We start from the raw sequence: 23,651 nt of genomic DNA, 5'->3' as shown, positions 1-23,651 counted from the left end.
AACAAATAAATGTGCAACTACAGTGTCCTCTACCTGCAGTATTCAATTTTTTTTCCTTCTGTGACATAGGCACAGCACATTGTAAAACAAAAATCTTGTGTCATTTTAATGTGCTGTGTTTGCAGCATTCCAGGTTTTCCACAGGTAGCTTGGGAAGCTAAAATAATTAGTGTAATACTAGAGTAAATCTGTTAATAGATCCTAAGAATAAGGGGTCCCCGAGTTGTTAAAGACTAATTCTGGACCAGTAAGGCCAGGTTCCCGCCTAGCGCAAGCGCTGTGGAATTTCCTCAATGGAATTGTGTGTGGAAATTCTGTAGCATTTACAGTAGCAGCAAAGTTAATTCGATTTAGTGCCTGTTCACATCAGCATTGGGCTTGTTTGGCTTTCCATTCGTCCGAGGAAAAGTATCATTTCCGTTTGCATTAACATTGATTTCAATGGTATTTTTAGGTTTGAGTTTGCTCTGTTTCACTAGGTTTCTGTTTTTCTCACAGAAACAATAGCATAATGGTAATGCACAAGGGAACTCTACTTTCCGTCTGTCCGTCCATCCATTCATCCATTCCTCTTGACGGAACAGATGAACAGAAAGGCAAACAAAAACTCAATGCTGATGTGAACAGGCCGTTAGAAAATCTCATGTCCACGCCGCAAAAAAAAAAACGCAGAGAAGTTGTGCGGAAAGTGTTCTGTGGTGCGACTTTTAATTCTGCAGCATGTCAATTTAATCTGCGGGTTTCTGTGCAGAGATGCTGCGTGTTTGGCCCAAAGTGGGGCATAAAGTCTGCAACAGATTTGTCTTGTTGCAGTTTTTACAACAGAAACTAAGTAAAAACCGCTGGAAATCCGCAGGTGCACATATACTTTGCTATAATCAATGTTTAACACTAAATTTGCAGGTAAAACCACTGTGTCGCGAAGCGGGTTTGTGGACCCACTAGGCTGTACCGCCGTAGCGGGGAGGCAGCTGGCCAGACAAAAGGAAACCCCAGCAATACAATGTCCCGCACAAGGGTACATGGATAGTCCAGACAGTGGCCGCACTTCTGGTACAGATGGAGAAGGGCGCAGCAGGCAATGCCAAACAGGTGCCGCAGGTTGCGCCAGACGTGGCGTGTTCCTCCGGACGTGGCAGATGACACAGAACGTGGCGGATTCCTCCGGACGTGGCAGATGACACAGAACGTGACATGACTCCGACACTAATAGGCACAGGAACAAGAACAGCACGGGATACAGGAACAGGTAACAAGGCAAGGAAAACACTAAAGGGGGCAATTGCAAGACAGACTGGGATAACTAACAACGCTCAGGCAAGGATCAGAAGGCCTGAGGCCTTCTTATAGTCCAGGAAATCATGGCAGTTGATGATGACGATTTCCTTCGTGCGCGCGCTGGCCCTTAAGGCCGGGCACGAGGGTGCGCGTGTACCCTACGGGACACAACAGACCGGAGCGGCGTCTCTTAGCAAGGAGATGGGGACCAGCGCTCATGGATCCATGGCTGCAGGCGTCGGGATGTGGGCAAACCCGACGGCCCGTGGCCATGGACGCTACACACTGCAGAAAGACTGCAGCGTTTCCACAGCGACATGCTCAGCAAAAATGCTGTGGATTTCTGTGACAGACTTATCTGCATTTTTAAAAAAAATTCTGTTGCAGAAAATACGCAGTGTATCCTGTCTTTGGGAACATACCCTTACAGATAAGTTAAGCAATGTAATTACAAATTACTCAACTTCTATACATAAAACATGATAAAATGTAAGACTTGTTTTTTTCTTTTATAGTTCCTCATGGGTAAATCTCCATAGGGACTTAAAAGGTAAGATATTTGGCATTACTATTTTATCAATAGGTTATCAAAAGACTACAAAGTCGGCTAGACTATTTGCCAAAAGTATATATGTATCGTGCCCATATGAACAAGCCATAAACAAACAGTATTTCCCTCCTGCAGCCCCAACAATTATACTAACACTTGGGACAAAACTGACACACTGCCTAGTGCAGGGCCTAAGAGGAAGGATTCATGACATGGAAATTCTCTTTGGTGTTTTGTGAATCCCTGTGCTACACGCCACCCCCTCAGGCCCTGCACTAGCCATAATACAGTGCATCAGTTAAAAGAAAATGAAAGTATTTATTTAAAGCATTCCTTAATGTTTCAGGTGACTCTTCAAAATAAGCTGTCACTTGTCTACATGAGGAATAACACTATTTCTGACCATTATATGACTTATTTCCTGCATTATTTTTCCCCTCCAATTCTCAGTTGTCTCTGAGCTAGTGGGCGGAGCCTAATGGCTATTATGTGTTCTATAATCCTGCTCTCCTATCTCTATCTGTCACATATATTTAGAAGCTGCAGCAGCATGAAAGAGATTATACAGCAGTAATGAGCAGTGTAGCGGAGAATCCAGCACTAGGGTGAGATAGAAACCTTACCAGCAGGTCTCCTCTCACTCTGCTCTTCCCTCCCCATAGAATTGCATAGGCAGGGAGTATAGACACTCCCCACCTTCTGAAGCCCTTCTGTAACTAGGGACGGACTTTGCTTAACAGGGGGTAGACAGCAGATTACAGGAAGGGAGACACCTACCGGCAGTAACTTCACACAGAATTTGCATGAATAAAATAACCGATTGTCAACAATAAATTATAAAGGTGATCCATATCAGGTATACTGTTAGATTAGCATAAACTGTTTGAAAAGTTAGTGTCCATTTAATGATTGGAGACAGAATTTTATCACAAAGTATATTAGGAACTGCAAAAAACATGTTCTTTATTTAAAGAAACAAAGCAGTCAAAAATTAACAATTGCCTAGTGTATATATAATGTATGTTCCTTCCCTTTACATTGTTGAGTAATTGTGCACCTTGTTATTTGCTTATTTTCTAAATTATGGAACTTGGAAATTGGATATTTTCATGATTCTAGGTCAATAATTTCATAAGCCATACACCAATTATTTCAGTTGGCAAAAAAGCACACAACTTAAGCACCTACCAGAAGGTGAACATTTTAAAAATGGCAGATAGAAATGCCTAACATACGGGCTTAACTAAAGCAGGATTCATCTCAAATATTAGTATCCTGCAGTAGGGTTATTATTGGAACAATGTTAGGACAGATTGGCTAAGGTCTTACGTTGTTTTCTTTGTCTTCCTCTATCAATAAAGTTCTAAAATGAGCCCTTCCCCTTTCTTTCATCCATGTCCTTTTCTCCTCCGCAGGTTGAACTTGATGGACATATCTTTTTTTTAACTGTACCAACTATTTAATGACAAAATGACAGAAGATTTGGACAATGTGTCATGAAACAATCAGGAAAAATGCAAGAATACTGTTTCTGAAAAACAAGTCATCAACTTTTTTATTAATTCAAACCATGGTGGTGAAACAATATTTTTACTTCGAGTGCAGCATTTGAAATAATTTACTAGACTTTGCAAAAAGGCTGCTTTTCCTCAAGATAAATATAATTTTCAAAATAAAATGACAACATACAGTCCCCTCTTATGTTCCAAATTTTAAACATCCTCAGGATCCCTAAACCGTCTTGGACCCATAACGTGAAGCATAATCTGTCAGGGACTTAAAAGTATCTAAGAAATTATTTATGCACATATTGACGAAAAGATATTTATTCCACAAGAAAAACAAATGGTGCTCGCTGGAATCTGCCTCCGATTATTGCATGAAGAGTATACTGAACGCCATTATCACACAGCATATGGCCACATATGGACTTTTCCTTTCACCTACAAAATAAAAAAAGAAAAGTTGGAAAAAAAAAACAAGAAAATTCCATAATCTTCTGACAATTTTTTTAAAAATTATAATAACCATACTTCCTCTTATGGGACAAGAAATAGCATATTTTATTAGTAATAAAAATGACAAGATGTGGAACAATTATGGAAGCATTCCAAGATTAACATGTTTTTGGCATCTGAAATCACCTTGAAATAGATTGCAGTGAAGCATTTCTGCACAAGACAGCCTGTCAATCATTGCGATAAACATTATGGTACATTGCTAGAATGTCTAGTGAAGAACTAAACAATCGATGATGAATTTAGACAAGAGTGGGTATCGTTTGAGCCTAGACTGTATGTGAGAACATTTATTCCGAGGTTTGTTTGAGTTGGCAGCACAACATTTTTAAGATGAATGTGTAGACTTATAAGAAATAAAATTAAATTCAAGTTCATAGATCATGAATGTCAAACTGGTGCCTTTGAATGTAGTGTGTGACCCCGGCTTCCTGGTTTAAGGCAAAATAGGAGGCTATTATATACAAAAGCAGAGATCTAAAAAAAAAAAAAAAAAAAAAAAAAAAAGAAAGACGCTGCCTAAAAAAATGGAGCATTTCATTAAACACAAATATGTCCGCTGTAGAATAAAGTACAAATAAATGACATCTCAAATTATATACCATAAAATTACTGTAAACTGGCATCTGATAATCTTGCACCTGTTTGCAAAACTGCAATATAAGGTACTGGTCACATCATGTTTTTTTCCCCTATGTTTAGCATATACACCGGAAAAATCTCCAGATGTATACGTTAAACAGAGGCTGTGACAGTGGCATCCATCACCCATAGCCTATTATAGGCATCAGTTGAATCCCTTCCCGCCGCAACCAGTGTTGGCCTTTGTGATGCGGAAATTTTCAGGTTTTTTTTATCCCCGCCTTCCGAAAGCCCTAACTTTTTTATTTTTCCATTGACATAGCTGTATGAGGGCTTGTTTTTTGCAGGTCTAGTTCTGTTTTCCAATGGCACCTATTAGGGTACAAATAACTTAAATGTTAAACTGTCATTAAAGGCTTTGCACACATCTGTACTGAATTTATTTTTTTTTATTGTCTATATGCGTTCTAAATGCAACATTAAGCGACTTTCTAAAGAGTTTTCATTAAAAGTTTCCAGCCATTTTGCTGCTGTAGAGTCTGTAACTCCTGTAGACAGCTGTTCTCCAGCAAATTCTAATTCAAATCCGTCAGTCCACTGTTCCTGATGGCTGTTCTAGATAGCAGCAAGGAGAGTATAGCAGGTCAGTATAGAGAAAGCATTTTGCTAGCCTGTGTGCTCTCCTCCCTACCTATACTATGATACTAACAGCTCCTGTGATCTGCCCTCCCTGAACACTTGGAAGCTTTGCCCCTCTCCGCACTGATCCAAAATCAGTTCAAAAGGTGTATATAGCCTTTAACGCTTTCTCAGGGGGAATTAAAAAAAACAAACAGCAATTCCACCATTGTTTTTTTTATCTGTCAAACATATGCCATTCACTGTTTAACTCTGATCCCGGTTGTTGCAGTGGGGTGTTGGTTGTATACCACTTGGATGTAACTGTATGCCTAGTTGCGAAAAAAATACTGCTATAATGGATTTACAGTTAAGTCCATTTGTGGAAAGGGGATAATGCCGTATATGTTAGACCAGGGGTCTCAAACACGCGTTCACGGGCCGCATGCGGCCCCTGAGGCGGTCATCTGCGGCCCACGGTGCACCGTAGCTCCCTCGGGAGAGGAAAGAGCAGGCTGAAGGAGGAATGCACTGGCGAATGACGAAGTCCCTGACGTCTCTGTCCATATATGGACAGTGATGTCAGGAGCTTCCCCAGAGCAGAGCTTATACTAGAGCTCTGTTGCAGGACTGCTGCTCTGAGGAAGCCCCTGACATCACTGTCCATATATGGACAGTGAGGTCAGGAGCAGACCTGGAGTCCCAGGCAGAGCACTAGTAGCGCTCTGGGACTCTGGGTCTGGGGTCACCCCTGACATTACTGTCCATATGGGTGACAAATGCCACTGTAAGGCTCCATTGCAAACGAGACAGAAATGAAGCCAAGTGGATAAGATTTAAACAAATCTCATCCACATGCTGCGGAACATTTTCCGCACGTATATCGGAGCATGATGCAGATTTTCATTCTGCTGAAGATGTTCACAGCAGATTGCACCTTTATCAATGTAGAAGGTGTGAAATCTGCTATGAACACGAAGCAAATCAAGCAGAAAAATTTGCAAGTAACACATGCGCATTGTGCTATGGAAACGCTTTTTTACGGTATCTCGCTACTCTATTACAAAATCAAAAAAAAAAATCTAAAAATCTAAATCTATACCAGAGAGTGGAGCTCCCTCTTATCCCACCGGCACCCAGCTATAAGACCCAGCTATAAGAAAGGCACCCAGGTCTGCCTGTAGTGTATGCCTGCTAGGTCATGCCAGAGGCATGGCCTAGCAGATGCCTGTCCGTTTTACATGGACAGGCACTAATACACTGCAATACAGAAGTATTGTAGTGTATTATAAATGCGATCGGAGGATTGCATAGTGAAGTCCCCTAGTGGGACTAGTAAAAAAAGTTTAATAAAGCCTTAAAAAAAAAAAAACTTAAAAAAAATAAAAATGAAAAAACACACTTTTTCCCCTTACAAACTGCTTTATTATTAAAAACTAAATAAAGTAAAAAAGTTACACATATTTGGTATCGCCGTGTCCGTAACAAGCCCAACTATAAAGTTATTACATCACTTAACACTCACGGTGAACGTCGTAAAAAAAATAAAATAAAAAAATGTGATAAAAAGTGATCAAAAAGTCGCATCTACTCCAAAATGGTACCGATAAAAACTACAAGTTGTCCCGCAAAAAAAAAAGCCCTCATACAACTGCTTTGGCGGAAAAAAAAAAAATAAAAAAAAAGTTATGGCTCTTTAAATATGGAGAAAAGTCTTTTTACTGTGTAAAAGTAGTAACACATACAAAATCTATATACATTTGGTATCGTTGCAATTGCAACAACCCGCTGAATAAAGTCATTGTGTTATTTATATCACACAGTAAACGGCGTAAATTTAGGATGCAAAAAAGTGTGGCGAAATTGCCAAAAAGTAAAACACGCCCACTTGTTGATTAAAAAACTCATTAGCATAAAGCATATGTCATAACTCCGTCAAAAATGATCGTTTTTCTAAATAAAAAAACACTACTGTAATCTAAATTACAGCGCCGATAACATTATGTACAATATAGGCCACTTATAACGTGGTGACAGAGACTCTTTAAGGGGTTAAATATAAATGAGATGTCACTGCAGAGAGGGTAAAATAAATTCTACTGCTGAAGAGTAAATAGTTTTAAATCGACATGAGTGGGACCGGACAGGTGCCGGATTGTTTTATGGTACTAAACTATTCTATGCAAAGACTTTATAGATATAGATGCATTTGATTTCTCAATGGGTTCTAGAGCCCAAAGAGATTGGGGACTTGGGGACCATTTATATGAAGGAAAAAGTTGAAGGTATGAAGATTGAGATTGGATATAGCTACATTAACAGAACGGACAATTTTTGGTCGAATTATTGAAGTGAAAGAATACTACAAGAATGAAGCTAGTAATTGCCCACATTGAAGAAGTGAATGAGAAGACTTACCAATTCTTGCACACTTCCAAAAAATTCCAAGTATTCTGCAATAAAAGGAAATGGGTTTATTGACAAAAATACATGAAAAGAACAAGATAAAAAAAATAGAGCTCCATCTTAAATGTATTTCATGTGTTCACGGGTCTAGTTCGCTAGGAATATTATATAGTAGCTGTAGGGTTAAGGTACAATGTTGTCATTCATGTTTTATTACATCATGGCTATGAGCTCTCTGGCGCTATTTCATTCTGCGGTCATCTGCTCCTGGTCTTTACCCTTTCATGACCAAGGGTCATTGATGCCCCTGTGTCCAGGTCACATTTCTGATGTGCACGTCTTTAAACGATAATATCTTTGCAACCGCTTTGAATATCACAACTATTTTTACTTTGCTTATTTTACAAGACTTATGAGGCTTTCATTTTCTACATTAGTTTAATTCCATTTTTTATGAGCAGACAAAAGCACAAAAAAAATGTGGGGAAAAAAAGCACTTTTTTGTAATTTTATATGTATAGTGTTTTTCAGTATATTCACATGATGTACTCACTTATAGTCACAGGCACTATATGATTATATATTTAATATGCTGTAATTTTACTTATGTTTCACATTGTACACATTTAGATGATATGCACGTATGGCATTTTGTTATTTATATATATTTTGTATTGATTATGAGTAATTGATTGTTGCCCAGCAAGTTCTATAAATGTTATACACATTCACCCATTGTTGCTTGAGAAAGGTCCTGGACACAAAGAACGGGTGAAATTCATTTGTCAGGTTTTTTTTTTTCATCCCAACCCCCGGAAAACACCACAGTGCCCATTTAGATAGTACTGCAATATCTTTGTAGATTGTGCCAGTGTCCACTGTAGATAGTGCCCACATATAAAGTGCCAGTGCCAACGTAGATAGTACCACCCCCTGTAGATCGCACCACACACCCTCCTACTGTAGATAGTGCCGCACCCCACTGCAGATTGCGCCTAAACGGGCTCGCTCTAGGAGCAGAATCCCCAAAATGACGTCAGGGGCTCCTCCAGAAGAGAAATCACAACAGAGCTCTGGCCAGGGATTACGACATCTCAAAGCTCCCAACGTCACTGTCCATTTACGGACAGTGATGTCAAGGGCTTTCCCAAGACAGGAGTCCTTGCGATGATCTGGCCACGGACTCCATTGGGGAGGGAGCTGGAAGACAGTAAAGTGTAGCGCTGCACACATTAAGGCCCGTTCCACGCTGCCAAGATTTATATAAGTGACAACGGCAAGGGGCATTGGCATTTGAAACGTATAAAGGAATAAGGCTGACAGGGTTAAAGGGGCTTTCCAGGCTCACAGTCTTCATGAATAAAAAAAAGTGCTAAATAAAATAAGGACTTTTCAATTACCCGTCTTAAAAAATTCCCTCACTTCCTCTCTAAGGCACCAACAGTATGTGACACGGTTGTAGCGGTGACGACAACCTTTATGTGCAACGTACAGGTGTCACATGGGTATGCTTTAACTACACCTGTTAATCTCGGACAATAAATTGTCCAGTCTAAAACACAGCTTTAGTCCTAGCCGGCAGTGTAAGCAATAGTTATTACGCTGTTTGGTATGGCTATTCCCAGGGAAATGGCAAGCACAATTTCTACTAGCATATAAAAATACTATACTGTATTACATTTGTGAAGGCTGTATTCACACTTGCTGGCTTTTGTCTTTTTTTAAATAAAAATATAGACTCAATTAGGGTATGTTCACATATAGTTAAAATGCTGTGGTTTTCCCATCCATAGCACATATACACATACTCTATGTGCATTATTCCTAAAGTCAGAGGGAAGAATGACAGTTATACTTACTGTGTCTGTGTAGGGAAGGGGTGAGCGGGGGAAGCTAAAAGTGAGAGTACAGAATAACCAGAATCTGCCGCGGTCATCTTTTTCCCTGTACAGCCTTCCAGTGGCCGCATGGGTGTGATACTTGAGCATTTGTTCACAAAATCACCCCAACCTTACCTATGAGGATATGTGCTCTCTGACGGTCACATATTGGAGGTCATTTTATCTACTAAAGGGTTGGGAAGATGAATATTTGCACTTCTTATCAGGCCGTGTGTCGACTAAAATGTTTATTGGCATCTGGATCGCAGTGATTTTTGGTGATTTTGTGACAGTATGTGTGCGAAGACATAGGCATAAGTGGCATGTATAAACTCTGAACATCTTGAACTTTTATTTCTAGAAGGTGTTGTGCGTCCAAGGCTCTAATTTGGTTAGACTTTTAGCCCAAAACTTTAATTTGTATGGATTTTTGGTAAACCGTTACAATTTGCTGCAAAATTGCATGAAGGTGCCCATGAGTGTATAGTGATGTCTGGAATTTTTAACAATGACGCAGGTATCGACTTTCAGAAATCATATGGGTATGGAGGTATAATTGTGCGAAAATGGCGGTGAAAGGTTTAAAAACAAACAAATAAAAAAAAACAACAACTAAAAGCCCCTCAGGTTGAACAAAAGGAGTGAGTTAGTGATACGTAAGAATAATAATAAGCGGTTATTAGAATTCACATCATAGCAAGGATGACGTTACATACCCAGTTTTGTTTTTATCAAGAAGATTGGGAACCATGGCTCGGAGGTACGCACATGTGCATATTAGCAGAAGAATCACCGTCAACAGGCTTTGGAAGTTAAAAATGGCAGACTGAGAAGAAAGAGAAAATAAAATGTAAAAATAATTGACATGTTTTACAACAGGGAACTTCCTCTCCTACCAAACTATAGGAATAAGCGGCTTCATATTTTTATTAACGTACACATTTATTTTCAAACACTAAAGGCAAATGTTTGTTGATCTAAATATTCTACATAGAAGTTAACGCATTAAGACTTCATATACATAACTAATATGGTTTCGGACTTCCATGCAGCCCTAATGTACCCACTGTATGCCTCCGATTTCATATGAATTCAACAGAAAAAAATAAATATGTGGCATGCGCCATTGGATTCAGTTTTATGGGGGTACAATAACCCTGATGTATAGTGCCGCATAGAGCCCCATACAGCGACACACAGAGAGGTGAAATTATTAATGGCTTCACAACACTTTTGGGGCATTAAAAAGAGACAAATTTAGGCGTATGCCACTTTGGCGCAATAATTTGCGACTTTTTGCTGTTTTAGGCATCTGAAAGTGAGAGGAGATTTAAAAGAAGGGGGAGTGGCTTCCCATGGACTGACAGATTTACTAGAATTATGCCAGAATCCACCATAAACTATAGCGAAAATCTACGCCTGCTTAGTCTCTGTTGCACGAACAGGCAAAGATGCTTCAAATTTATTAAGAGGTGTGCGCCTCTTAATGCATTTAACTCCAGTGCAGTTGAAGACAGGCATATAAAACGCCAGTCTGCATAAACTTCCCCCAGAGTGCCTATGGGTTTGTAGAACTTCTGTGTGCTGCAATACAGCCTCCTGCATATAGCTCTGCCGTGAGCAGGAGGCCAAAGTCACACTCTCTAATTCAAAATTCTTGCAATGTTGCCATAGCCATAAAAAAAACAAATTCTAAATTTTTTCAGAAAAAACCCACTAGGACCCATATTGCCTACAACTACCACATATCAGTGTACCACTTTGAGAGCTCCTGCACTTTCCATCAGTCATTTTCCTCTTGCACGGTTGCAAATACTGCACCAACAATGCTAGGCCAGACACACAGGGATCTATTAGTACAGGAAATCGGAAAACAGAAGTTGTGTTTGGTTCTGTTCACACTGGAATCATAGCTTCCATTTTTACAAGATCCATGATGGATTTGATGGCTTTGCTATGATCTGTTTCTTTTTACTTCTAAGAGGTCAGTCATGCTTCCATTGCTTTTTCCTGGAAAGAATATTATAGCATGTTACACTATTCTATCAAAACGCAACAGAAAGCTAATGGGGGGAAAAAAAAACTAAAGCAAGTGTGAACAGAGCCTTTCAAATTATCTTTTATCTCCAAGATTCCCAGTCATGGGATCCCAATATTCTAGGCTGCAGGACAGATTACGTTATTATTTTACGGGTGAGTATATACCGTATGATGTCATCTTCATACAATCAGCCTATAATATGCAAGAAAACATAATGCTGCTGTAGAAGTTCTATTTAGAAATATTGGCCGGAAGGACTTCCCCATTCAAACCACTGGACTTCATTTCCACATCTACTCCTCAGAAGGTTATTATATAGCTACTGCAGGCCAAGTTGTATGGATTACTATGTAACTGTAAACAAGTCTATGTATAAAAAGGTGACCACATGCAATTCTAAATGACGGCACAAATAAAATACTGGGCGTCCTCTTGTGAAGGACTCGCAAGGTCAAAGGTATAGCAATACAAGATGACAGGCGGTGTGCCATTGTGCTGTACTAAGAATACCCTGTAATTCCTGGTTAGACTGAAAGACTCATGGGGATGAGGATCACTTTCATTTTGACTTTGTTCAACCTCACATATACCGCACTGGAAGGTTGAAATTGAATTTAACCATTTGATATGCTCGAAAGACAAAACATTAGAATTGCCTCAGGCTCCAGTTGGAAAGCTGTCAAGGCAATGGATACCAGAGCCCGGCTATCAGAACCATCTCTCCTGGGTCTAACCTTGTGTCTTATCTGATCAAGGAGAAAGAGACTCCTGTATCTTTCAACACGAACGTGCATACTGCGGGGGTCATCAATTAATTATGCAGAGCGTATATTTATTGAAGTATTAACAGGAAAAGAAAGGAAACCTCTGGATATCCCCCCAAAAAAGGACAGACGTGTGATTTTACAGGAAAGCTGGAATCATAAAAGTGGTGCTGGTAATCTACTATAAGGAGCTGGAAATCATCTAACATTAATTATGCAGATTCTAAGGGGTTGTCCTATGAAAACAGGAGAAATTAGAAAAGTAAGTAAAGGGGGTGGTCCAACCATGGTGACCCCGCAATCCCTGTTCTTGCACAGAGATCAGGACGTGGGCCGCCCTCCCCATAGAGATTAATCAGTTCTTTTGAAAGAACCGTCGAGTTCGGACCTCACCTTTTCAATAGTAAGGTTCACTTTTCACAAAAATTCCCACTATACTACTGCTGCCTTTATGATGAGGAGTAAATCGGATCAAACGTCATGCCCTGGGATGAACAAAATACTAATAAAGGGGCCAGATAGATCACTTGCATAACCGATTTGACTTTATTAGTGGTTTGCCATCAAACGGACATCAATAGCAAGTTGCTTTTTTTTTTTTTTAGAAAGATACAAAGAGAATTAGGCGCTGGAGCTGGCTCCTGGGGCAGCAGTTTTCCCACTCTATTAGCTGATCTCTCTTTTTAATGTCATACAGGTCCCCAAATTTTGGTTTTATATGGAAGTGCTGGAACATGATGCACCCAATAGCCTAATATAAAGGCATGGAAAGGAAATATTTTCGAGGTTATTTTGCTATGCACTCCATGTATTGTCAATATGCTGCCACTCTGCTGAACTCTATTCCCATCTACAAGCAATGCTGCTAGGGAAGAAAACAACCCTAATATGACACGAGACAGAGTATGCCACAATGTGTTTATCTCACGGAATCGGTGAGGGGAGAAAATAAAAATAAAAGCCGGTGTGTACCTCCCTGTAAAATAGGGAACACATGGAGCTAAAGAAAGGGCCCACAGAATTCTTTGGGCACAATGCTACGGATCCATAATACAGCTGTGTGCAAGAGGACTAAAATAAAAAACATAAAATACTTACTACTTAACCCCTTAGTGACCACTAATACGCCTTTTAACGTCATTTACTACTGGGCTTTAGGCTAGGCTGACGCCTTTTCACGTCAGCCTAGTCTAAGTCCTGCACGGGTCTCCCGTGCAGGCAGGAGCCGGGGCTCTGCTGTCTGATGACAGCTGAGCTCCTGCTCCAACGCCCGCGATCGAAGTTTACTTCGATCGCGGCCGTTTAACCCGTTAAATGCCGCCGTCAATAGCGACCGCGGCATTTAACTTTGTTTACAGAGGGAGTGCGCTCCCTCTCTCACCCATCGGCGGCCCGCGAATGAAATCGCGGGTCTCCGATGGGGTGTCATGGCAGCCGGGGGACTGATAAAAGCCCCCAGGTCTGCCCTGGACATATGCCTGTTAGGACGCGCCGGAGGCACGTCCTAACAGATTGCCTGTCAGATTTACACTGACAGGCAATAATGCTCTGGTATACGAAGTATACCAAAGCATTATAGCAGCGATCGGAACATCGCACAGTAAAGTCCCCTAGTGGGACTAATAAAATCAGTCATCAAAGTGAAATAAAGATTATTAATAAAAAGTACAGTAAAAAAATAAATAAAACCATTTTTTTCCATAAAAAGTGGTTTTATTTAGTAAAAGTGTAAAAAAAAAAAAAAAAAAGTACACATATGTGGTATCGCCGCGACCGTAATGACTCCATTAATAAAGTTAATATGTCATTTAAACCGCAAAGTGAACACCGTAAAAAAAAAACGCCAAAAACTATGGCGAAATTGCAATTTTTTTCCATTGCCCCCCAAAAAAGTGATAATAAAAATGAATCAATAAGTCCCATGTACCCCAAAACAGTACCATTCAAAACTACGTCTTGTCCCGCAGAAAACAAGCCCAAAAAATCACTACATTGATGGAAAAATAAAAAAATTACGGCTCTTGGAAAGCGACGATGCAAAAACAAATAATTTTAGTTCAAAAGTGTTTTTATTGTGCAAAAGTCGTAAAACATAAAAAAACCTCCACATATGTGGTATCGCCGTAATCGTACCGACCCATAGAATAAAGGTAACATGTTAATTACGTCGCACAGTGAACGGCGTCAATTTAAAAACGCATAGAACAATGGCGGAATTTCAGTTTTTTTTATAATCCCCCCCAAAAAGGTTAATAAAAGTTAATATAAAAATTATATGTACCCAAAAATGGTGCCATTAAAAAGCACAACTAATCCCGCAAAAAACAAGTCCTCATACAGCTATGTAGACGAAAAAATAAAAACGTTATAGCTCTTTGAATGCGACTATAGAAAAACGAATAAAATAGCTTGGTCATTAAGGCCTAAAATGGGCTGGTCACTAAGGGGTTAAATACTGTGTTATTTAATAATTGATCATCAAACCTATATAATCCTCTCCTCTTATTCCCTATTCATCTGAATACTCACATTATCTTCCTTGTGAAAGATTTTAAGAGTCTCTTAGCTGACAGCCACTATCCTTCTAACGGTTTTTCTCATCTCACAAACTCTTCTGCCACTTAAGATTTAAATGTCTATGTCCAGGAAGCATCTCAGCTCTTATCATGACAAGGTCAGTGGGAAACAACAGTCTTAGGTATTCAAAGACAAGAGGTCTCTCTGGGTTAGTTGAAGAAAGAAAAAAAAAAAATGTGTGTGTAACATATACAGTGAAGGAAATAAGTATTTGATCCATTGCTGATTTTGTAAGTTTGCCCACTGTCAAAGACATGCACAGTCTAGAATTTTTAGGCTAGGTTAATTTTACCAGTGAGAGATAGATTATATATATATAAAAAAAACAGAAAATCACAGTCAAAATTATATATATTTATTTGCATTGTGCACAGAGAAATAATTATTTGATCCCCTACCAACCATTAAGAGTTCAGCCTCCTCCAGACCAGTTACACGCTCCAAATCAACTTGGTGCCTGCATTAAAGACAGCTGTCTTACATGGTCACCTGTATAAAAGACTCCTGTCCACAGACTCAATTAATCAGTCTGACTCTAACCTCTACAACATGGGCAAGACCAAAGAGCTTTCTAAGGATGTCAGGGACAAGATCATAGACCTGCACAAGGCTGGAAAGGGCTACAAAACCATAAGTAAGACGCTGGGTGAGAAGGAGACAACTGTTGGTGCAATAGTAAGAAAATGGAAGACATACAAAATGACTGTCAATCGACATCGATCTGGGGCTCCATGCAAAATCTCACCTCGTGGGGTATCCTTCATCCTGAGGAAGGTGAGAGCTCAGCCGAAAACTACACGGGGGGAACTTGTTAATGATCTCAAGGCAGCTGGGACCACAGTCACCAAGAAAACCATTGGTAACACATTACGCCGTAATGGATTAAAATCCTGCAGTGCCCGCAAGGTCCCCCTGCTCAACAAGGCACATGTACAGGCCCGTCTGAAGTTTGTAAATGAACATCTGGATGATTCTGAGAGTGATTGGGAAAGGTGCTGTGGTCAGATGAGACTAAAATTTAGCTCTTTGGCATTAACTCAACTCGCCGTGTTTGGAGGAAGAGAAAAGCTGCCTATGACCCAAAGAACACCGTCCCCACTGTCAAGCATGGAGGTAGAAACATTATGTTTTGGGGGTGTTTCTCTGCTAAGGGCACAGGACTACTTCACCGCATCAATGGGAGAATGGATGGAGCCATGTACCATTAAATCCTGAGTGACAACCTCCTTCCTTCCACCAGGACATAAAAAATGGCTCGTGGCTGGGTCTTCCAGCACGACAATGACCCGAAACATACAGCCAAGGCAACAAAGGAGTGGCTCAAAAAGAAGCACATTAAGGTCATGGAGTGGCCTAGCCAGTCTCCAGACCTTAATCCCATCGAAGACTTATGGAGGGAGCTGAAGTTCCGAGTTGCCAAGCGACAGCCTCGAAATCTTAATGATTTACAGATGATCTGCAAAGAGGAGTGGGCCAAAATTCCATCTAACATGTGTGCAAACCTCATCATCAACTACAAAAAAACGTCTGACTGCTGTGCTTGCCAACAAGGGTTTTGCCACCAAGTATTAAGTCTGGTTTGCCAAAGGGATCAAATACTTATTTCTCTGTGCACAATGCAAATAAATATATATAATTTTGACAATGTGATTTTCTTTTTATATAATCTATCTCTCACTGGTAAAATGAACCTAGCCTAAAAATTCTAGACTGTTCAGGTCTTTGACAGTGGGCAAACTTACAAAATCAGCAAGGGATCGAAAACTTATTTCCTTCACTGTATATATATATATATATATATATATACATATACACACACACACACACACACACACACACACACACACACACACACACACACACACACACACACACACACACACACACACACACACACGTCTTTCTCAATGAATTAGAATATCAAAAAGTTAATTTATTTCAGTAATTCAATTTAAAAAAGTGAAACTCATATTGTATAGATTCATTACACACAGAGTGATCTATTTCCAGCATTTTTTTCTTTTAATGTTGATGATTGTGCCAGTTAATGAAAACCCAAAATTCAGTGTCTCCGAAAATTAGAATATTATAAACGCCCAATTTCAACTCCCTGACGTCAGTGACATAAGGGGCTTTCAACTACAGAGTCCCCGGCCAGAGCATCTGAAGCGCTCTGGCTGGTGACTCCGGGACTGGAGAAGTCCCTGACGTAAGGGTCCATATACGTAAAGTGAGCATTACTGACACACTGGCCAGGGATTCCAGCATTCTAAAGCTCCTATCGTCACTGTCCATATACGGACAGTGACGTCAGGGGCTTCCCCAGAACTGGAGTCCCCAGCCAAAGCGCTTGCGAAGCTCTGGCCGGGGACTTCAGCATTATAGCTACGGACATCGCAGTCTATATCTGGACAGTAACGCCAGGAGCTTCCCGGGGCACAGCGATTTATTTTCTACCTTCCAGAAGATTAAGCCAGGACTCCTACCGACATACACCTCCAACAGAAGGAAATAAGAAGATGCGAACGAGGTCTAAGCAAAAAAAAGGTCTTCATATCATTAGTCCTGAAAACGTAAGCTAAAATATACATGACAAAAACATGAGCAGAAACACCTTTTGCATTTTTACAATGAAGTAAAACAAAGAAAAGGAAAGTAAGGCATTCGTTTCCGTAAAAATCCCGTGAGACACTGCACAATAGATGTACACACTCGCATTGTAAATTTATTCAACACAACCGCTAAAGTTGGTGAAAGACTGTATAAGAAATTCTATTCATAGTATCTCACATTTTATGGACATAAAACAATCAGTGAACAGCAAAGACCACCTGAAAAAAAAAAAAAAGTGTGGAGGAAACAGATACATTGGGAATGTGTCTACAGTGACATAGTTCTATAGGTCTCCAGGGATGGAATACAGATACATTCTAAAATATTTATCATATCTGGTATAAAATTCAGTCAGGGCTGGACATATCCCAGGAGCAAGTAGCCAGTGTGCCTACAGATTTGCTGCAGCTGCCTAAATAAAGTGTCCCTCCAATGTTACTCCTCTTCGCACGATCAGACATCGGGAGCCACAACTGTACAATATCCAATCCAACTGTATGGCGCCCAGCGAGTATCGTGAACGGGTCCTATTGTAATAGTATCTCACTTTTTACTGACAATACAAGGGTACGCATCCAAAGATTGCTGTGTTGCAGTAATGTAAGTGAATGTAGTCGCATTGCGGCCCGCAAGTTCCCACGATGGCCACATTTACTTACATTACTGTGATGTACGCAGCACCACACATCCTGATCTATCTCTTTGTAGCACACCCTAAAAGAGCAGCAGCCTAGAGAAGATCATACAGCAGTACTGAGCAGTGTAGCTGTGAATCCTGCCCCGGGGGTAGACATAACACTTAGGCTGGGTTCACACGAGCATGTTCGGTCCATAAAGGATGGAATGTATTTCGGCTGCAAGTCCCGGACCGAACACACTGCAGGGAGCCGGGCTCCTAGCATCAAAGTTATGTATGACGCTAGGAGTCCCTGCCTCTCCGTGGAACTGCTGTCCCATACTGTCCCATGATTACAGTACGAGACAGTTGTCCAGCAGCGAGGCAGGGCTCCTAGCGTCGTACATAACTATGATGCTAGGAGCCCGGCTCCCTGCACTGTGTTCGGTCCGGAACTTGCGGCCGAAACACGTTCCGTCCATTACGGACCGAACATGCTCGTGTGAACCCAGCCTTACTAGAAAGCTGCTGCAGCGTCTGTTTTTCTTTAAAAAGATATATTACAAAGTCTGACTTAAAAGCTATGCACACCTTTTTTTAAATAAAAACGTCTATCAGTGTGTTTGATGCAAATTTCTAAATACTTTTTTATTAAAAAAGGATATTAACTTTTTGATAGACAGCGGCTTTGTATTCTGTATCTTGCGCTAAATCCTGTATTCGTCAGGTCCACGGGACTGACCGGTTCAGTGTCAGCGGGTCCTGCACATCTGACACGCAGGATCAAGCTGTTACCGATCACATCTAAGTTCATAACAGAATACAAAGCAGATGTATCTGAAAAAGTTAAAATAATTTTAAAGCTGCACCAAACACACTGCTAGACTTTTTAAAAAAAACAAACAAACACGAATTCAAAGGTGTACGTAACCTTTAACCCCTTACCGACATTTGTCGTAATTATACGACATGGAAAGCCAGTGCTTCCTGCAAAATGTCGTATACTTACGCCAAATGTTTGGCACCGGCTCAGAAGCTGAGCCGGTGCCATCATCCCCAGATGGGGACGGGGACTGAAATTAGCTTAGATCCCCGCCATTAACCCCTTCAATACAGCGCTCAAACGTGATCGTTACATTTAAGCTGTTTGCAGCTCATCGAAACCTCAGCAATGAAATTGCCGGGGTTCCGGTGGCTGCAATGGCAACCGGAGGCCTAATACTGACCTCCCGATCTGCCTAGCACGGAAACCGGTCAAGATCCGCCCGGCGGCGCAGTCTGATCGGCTTCCGTAGCCGCCGGCAAGATGGCGCCAGCTCCGGAGCTGATCCGGTGTCATCAGCGGTGGAAGTCAGCTGTATGTTACAGCTGACATCCACCTGCAACGGCAGGAACCGGAGCTAGCTCTGATCCCTGCCATTAACCCCTTCGATGTGGCAATCGAAAGCGATTGCTGCATCTTAGCAATTGCAAGCAGATCGCCAGCCCTGACAGGCAATCAGGACTGGCGACTGCTGCTATGGCAACAGGAGACACAATGGCCTCCTGCTCTGCCATTACGGAAGCCGATCAGGCCCTGCCGGGAGGCGAAGCCTAATCGGCTTGCTGTCATTGAATAACTGACAGATCTAATACATTGCACTACGTAGGTAGTGCAATGTATTAGAAAAAAATAAATCTGACAGTTGGACCGTCAAGTCCTCTAGTGGGACTTGCGAAAAAGTGTAAAAAAAAAAAAGTGAAAAAAATAAAAAGTTTGAAAACAATAAAAGTTTCAAGTAATAAAATAAAACACAATCCCCCTTTTTCTCTTATCAAGTCCTTTATTATTGAAAAATAATAACAAACCATACGTATTTGGTATCGCCGCGACCGTAACGACCTGAGGTATCAAAACATTATATTATTTATTGCACGCGGTGAACAGCATAAAAAAAACTTTACCAGAGTTTCTGTTTTTTTGTCACTTGACCTACAAATATTGGAATAAAAAATAATCAAAAAGTCGCACGTATCCGAAAATGGTACCTATAAAAACTAAAGCTCGTCCCGCAAAAACAAGCCCTCATACACCTCCGTCGACAAAAGTTATGGTTCTCAAATCATGGCGACAGAAAAAATACATTCTTTTTACAAAACTAATTTTATTGTGCAAAAAGTTGTAAAACATAAAAAAGTGCTATAAATTAGGTATCGCCGGAATCATACTGACACGCAGAATAAAGTTAACATGTAATTTATAACGCTTGGTGAACGCTGTATAAAAAAAAACCTAAAGAAACTGTGCCAGAATTGCTGTTTTTTGTTTACCTGGAATCCCAAAAAATAGGATAAACGGTGATCAAAAAGTTGCTTGTACCCCAAAATGGTACCAATAATAACTACAGCTCGTCCCGCAAAAAAAACCCCTCATACCACTACATCTATGAAAAAATAAAATTAGTTAAGGCTCCAATAAGTCAGGAAATAAAAAATATGCAGTTGTGCAGCCCGAGGGGAACATTTCTTCTGTTTAAAGAGGCGATTTATCAAGGACCTAAAATTAGGGAACCAGGAAGGGGAGGGCCCAAACATATCCGCTGGAAGCGACGGTGCCCGTATTATACCAGGACAACACTTTCCCGGCAAAATTCCCCAAACTGCAAAGGTGCGGAGTGTGGACCAAAAGAAAGGACGCCATATATCAGTGCGACACCGGCCTGTGCAGAAAGGATTGAGAAACAGCTTAACACACACATCTATGGATCATTTTATTGTTTTATTACCCCATTATTATACCACCTGACTATGCCCCTGATGTACTCTGCCCAGCTTACATGTACCCCCACATTATAAAATGAAACACCAGCAATAATCAAACAAATCTACTACCAAGCAAAATGGCGCTCCCTCCGCTCTGAACCTTACAATGTGCCCAATCAGCAGTTTCCTTCCACATATATGGCATAGTCATACCCGAGAGAACCCTTTTAACAATTTTTGGGGTGTGTGTCTCCAATGGCATAACATATTTGTCACTGAAATGGCACATCTAGGGAAAAATATACATTTTTAATTTGCACCATCCGCAGCGCATTCATTTATGGAAAAGACCTGTGGGGTGAAAATGCTCACTACACCCCTTAATAAATGCCTTGAGGGGGTGTAGTTTCCAAATGGGGTCACTTCTCAGGGGGTTTCTTTTTATTATTTCACATCTGAGCCTCTGCAATTCTGAACCAATACTTTGTAAATCGCTAAATTAGGCCTCAATTTTACATGGTACGCTTTCACTCCTGAGCCCTGTCGAATGTCCAGGCAAAAGATTAGTACCCCATGTAGGGTGTTTCTAAAACCGGGAAACACCGCATAATAAGTAGAGAGCGGTCTTGTTATGGTGGCACAAGCTGGGCACCACATATTGGCATATCTATGGAAAAAATCCCATTTTCACTCTGCAACATCGAGTGAACACTAATTTCTACAAAATACCTGCAGGGTTAAAATGCTTACTACACCCCTAGGTAAATGCATTGAGGGGTGTAGTTCCCAAAATTGGGTCACTTCTGGGGGGGGGTTTCCACTGTTTTGGGCCCACAGGCGCCCAGAAACCAATCCAGCAACATCTGCACTCCAAATGGCGCTCCTTCCCTTCTGAGCCCTGCCGTGTGCCCAAACAGCAGTTCATGACCACATATGGGGTATTGCCGTACTCGGGAGAAATTGCTTTACAAATGTTGGGTTCTTTTTTTCCTTTATTTGTTGAGAAAATGAAAAATTTTGCGCTAAAGCTACGTCTTATTGAAGAAAAAGGATTGCTTTAATTTTCACTGCCCAATTCTATGAAATATCTGTGGGGTCAAAATGCTTACTACACCCCTAGATGAATTCCTCAAGAGGTGTAGTTTCCTAAATGGAGTAACTTTTTGAGTGTTTTCATTGTTTTGTACCCTCAGGGGCTTTGCAAATGCGACATTGCCTCTGCAAACCATTCCTGCTAAATGTGATCTCCAAAAGCCTAAGGGTATGTTCACACGGCGGGGGTCCGTAACGGCTGAAATTACGGGGATGTTTCAGCCTGAAAACATCCCCGTAATTTCAGCCGTACCGGCATGTGCAGGCGCTTGAACGCCGCGTCAATTACGGCCGTAATTAGCGCGGCTATTCATTGGAGTCAATGAATAGCGGCTCCAATTACGGCCAAAGAAGTGACAGGTCACTTCTTCTACGCGGGCGTCTATATACGCGCCGTCATTTGACAGCGGCGCGTAAATATACGCCTCGTGTGAACAGACAAACGTCTGCCCATTGCTTTCAATGGGCAGATGTTTGTCAGCGCTATTGAGGCGCTATTTTCGGGCGTAATTCGGGGCAAAAACGCCCGATTTACGTCCGTAAATAGGCCGTGTGAACATACCCTAATAGTGCTTTTTCCCTTCTAAGCCCTGCCGTGTGTTTGAAAAAATGTAGATTTTTATTTTCAGGGCCTACTTCCAATAATTTCTGCAAAGAAACTGTGGGGTCAAAACGCTCATTATACCCCTAGATAATTTCCTCAATGGGTGTAGTCTCCAAAATGGGGTCACTTGTAGGGGGGTTTCCACTGTTTTGTCCCCTCAGGGGCTTTGTAAATGCGACATGGCCTCCGCAAACCATTCCTGCTAAATGTGAACTCCAAAAGCCAAATGGCGCTCCATCCCTTCTAAGCCCTGCCGTGTGTCCGTTTATTTTAATTTTCATGGCCTACTTCCAATAATTTCTGTAAAAACCTGTGCGGTCAAAATGCTCACTATACCCCTAAATAATTTCCTTGAGGTGTGTAGTTTCCCAAATGGGGTCACTTTTGGGGGATTTTCACTGTTTTGGCACCGCAAGAGCCCTTCAAACCTGACATGGTGCCTAAAATATATTGTAATAAAAATAAGGCCCCAAAATCCTCTAGGTGCTCCTTTGCTTCTGAGGCCGGTGCTTCATTCCAGTAGCATGCTACGGCCACATGCCTGGGCAATAAATATGGAGTTGCATTTCTCTGGTAAAAGCTTGTGTGTTATAAAAAAAATTGTATTAAAAATTTATTTCTGCAAAAAAATATGAAATTTGTAAATTTCACCTCTACTTTGCTTTAATTCCTGTGAAATGTCTAAAGGGTTAAGACATTTTCTAAATGCGATTTTGAATACTTTGAGGGGTGAAGTTTTTAAAATGGGGTGACTTTTTGGGGGTTTCTAATATATAAGGCCCTCAAAGACACTTCACAAATGAACTGGTCCCTGAAAAAAAATAGTCTTTTGACATTTTCTTGAAAATGGGAGAAATTGCTGCTAAAGTTCAAAGCCTTGTAACGTCCTAGAAAAATAAAAGGATGTTCAAAAAATGATGTCAATCTAAAGTAGACATATGGGGGATGTTAATTAGGAATAATTTTGTGTGTTATAACTGCCTGTCTTACAAGCAGATACATTTAAGTTGAGAAAAATGCTAATTTTTCGCTAAATTTGTGTTTTTTCACAATTAAATACTGAACATATCGAGCAAATTTTTGGCAGTAACATAAAGTCCAATGTGTCACAAGAAAACAATCTCAGAATCGCTTGGATAGGTAAAAGCATTCCGAAGTTATTACCGCATAAAAGTGAAACATGTCAGATTTGAAAAATGAGGCTCTGTCAGGAAGGTCAAAAGTGGCCAAAAAGGGAAGGGGTTAATGTACCATAACCATTTTAGTTACT

General features: G+C 40.7%; 1 protein-coding gene across 2 annotated transcripts in view; it reads right to left on the bottom strand.

Annotated features, from left to right (window-relative positions):
• Window positions 1-3,356: 3,356 nt before the first annotated feature.
• The window catches only part of TMEM167A (transmembrane protein 167A), a 35,753-nt gene continuing 15,458 nt past the window's right edge, over window positions 3,357-23,651 (bottom strand). For both annotated transcript variants that reach the window (XM_075837659.1, XM_075837667.1), the window contains exons 2-4: window positions 10,049-10,158; window positions 7,465-7,499; window positions 3,357-3,771 (exon numbers count right to left, since the gene is read on the bottom strand). In XM_075837659.1, coding sequence (XP_075693774.1) covers window positions 3,701-3,771; window positions 7,465-7,499; window positions 10,049-10,158 — 216 coding nt within the window. In that variant the 3' untranslated portion in view covers window positions 3,357-3,700. The remainder of the gene's footprint in view (window positions 3,772-7,464; window positions 7,500-10,048; window positions 10,159-23,651) is intronic.

Source organism: Rhinoderma darwinii, chromosome 1 (genome assembly GCF_050947455.1).
Source record: "Rhinoderma darwinii isolate aRhiDar2 chromosome 1, aRhiDar2.hap1, whole genome shotgun sequence".
Lineage (NCBI taxonomy): Eukaryota > Metazoa > Chordata > Amphibia > Anura > Rhinodermatidae > Rhinoderma > Rhinoderma darwinii.
The sequence above is the reverse complement of the archived record's forward strand: the minus strand, read 5'-3'. Positions and strand labels throughout refer to the sequence as shown.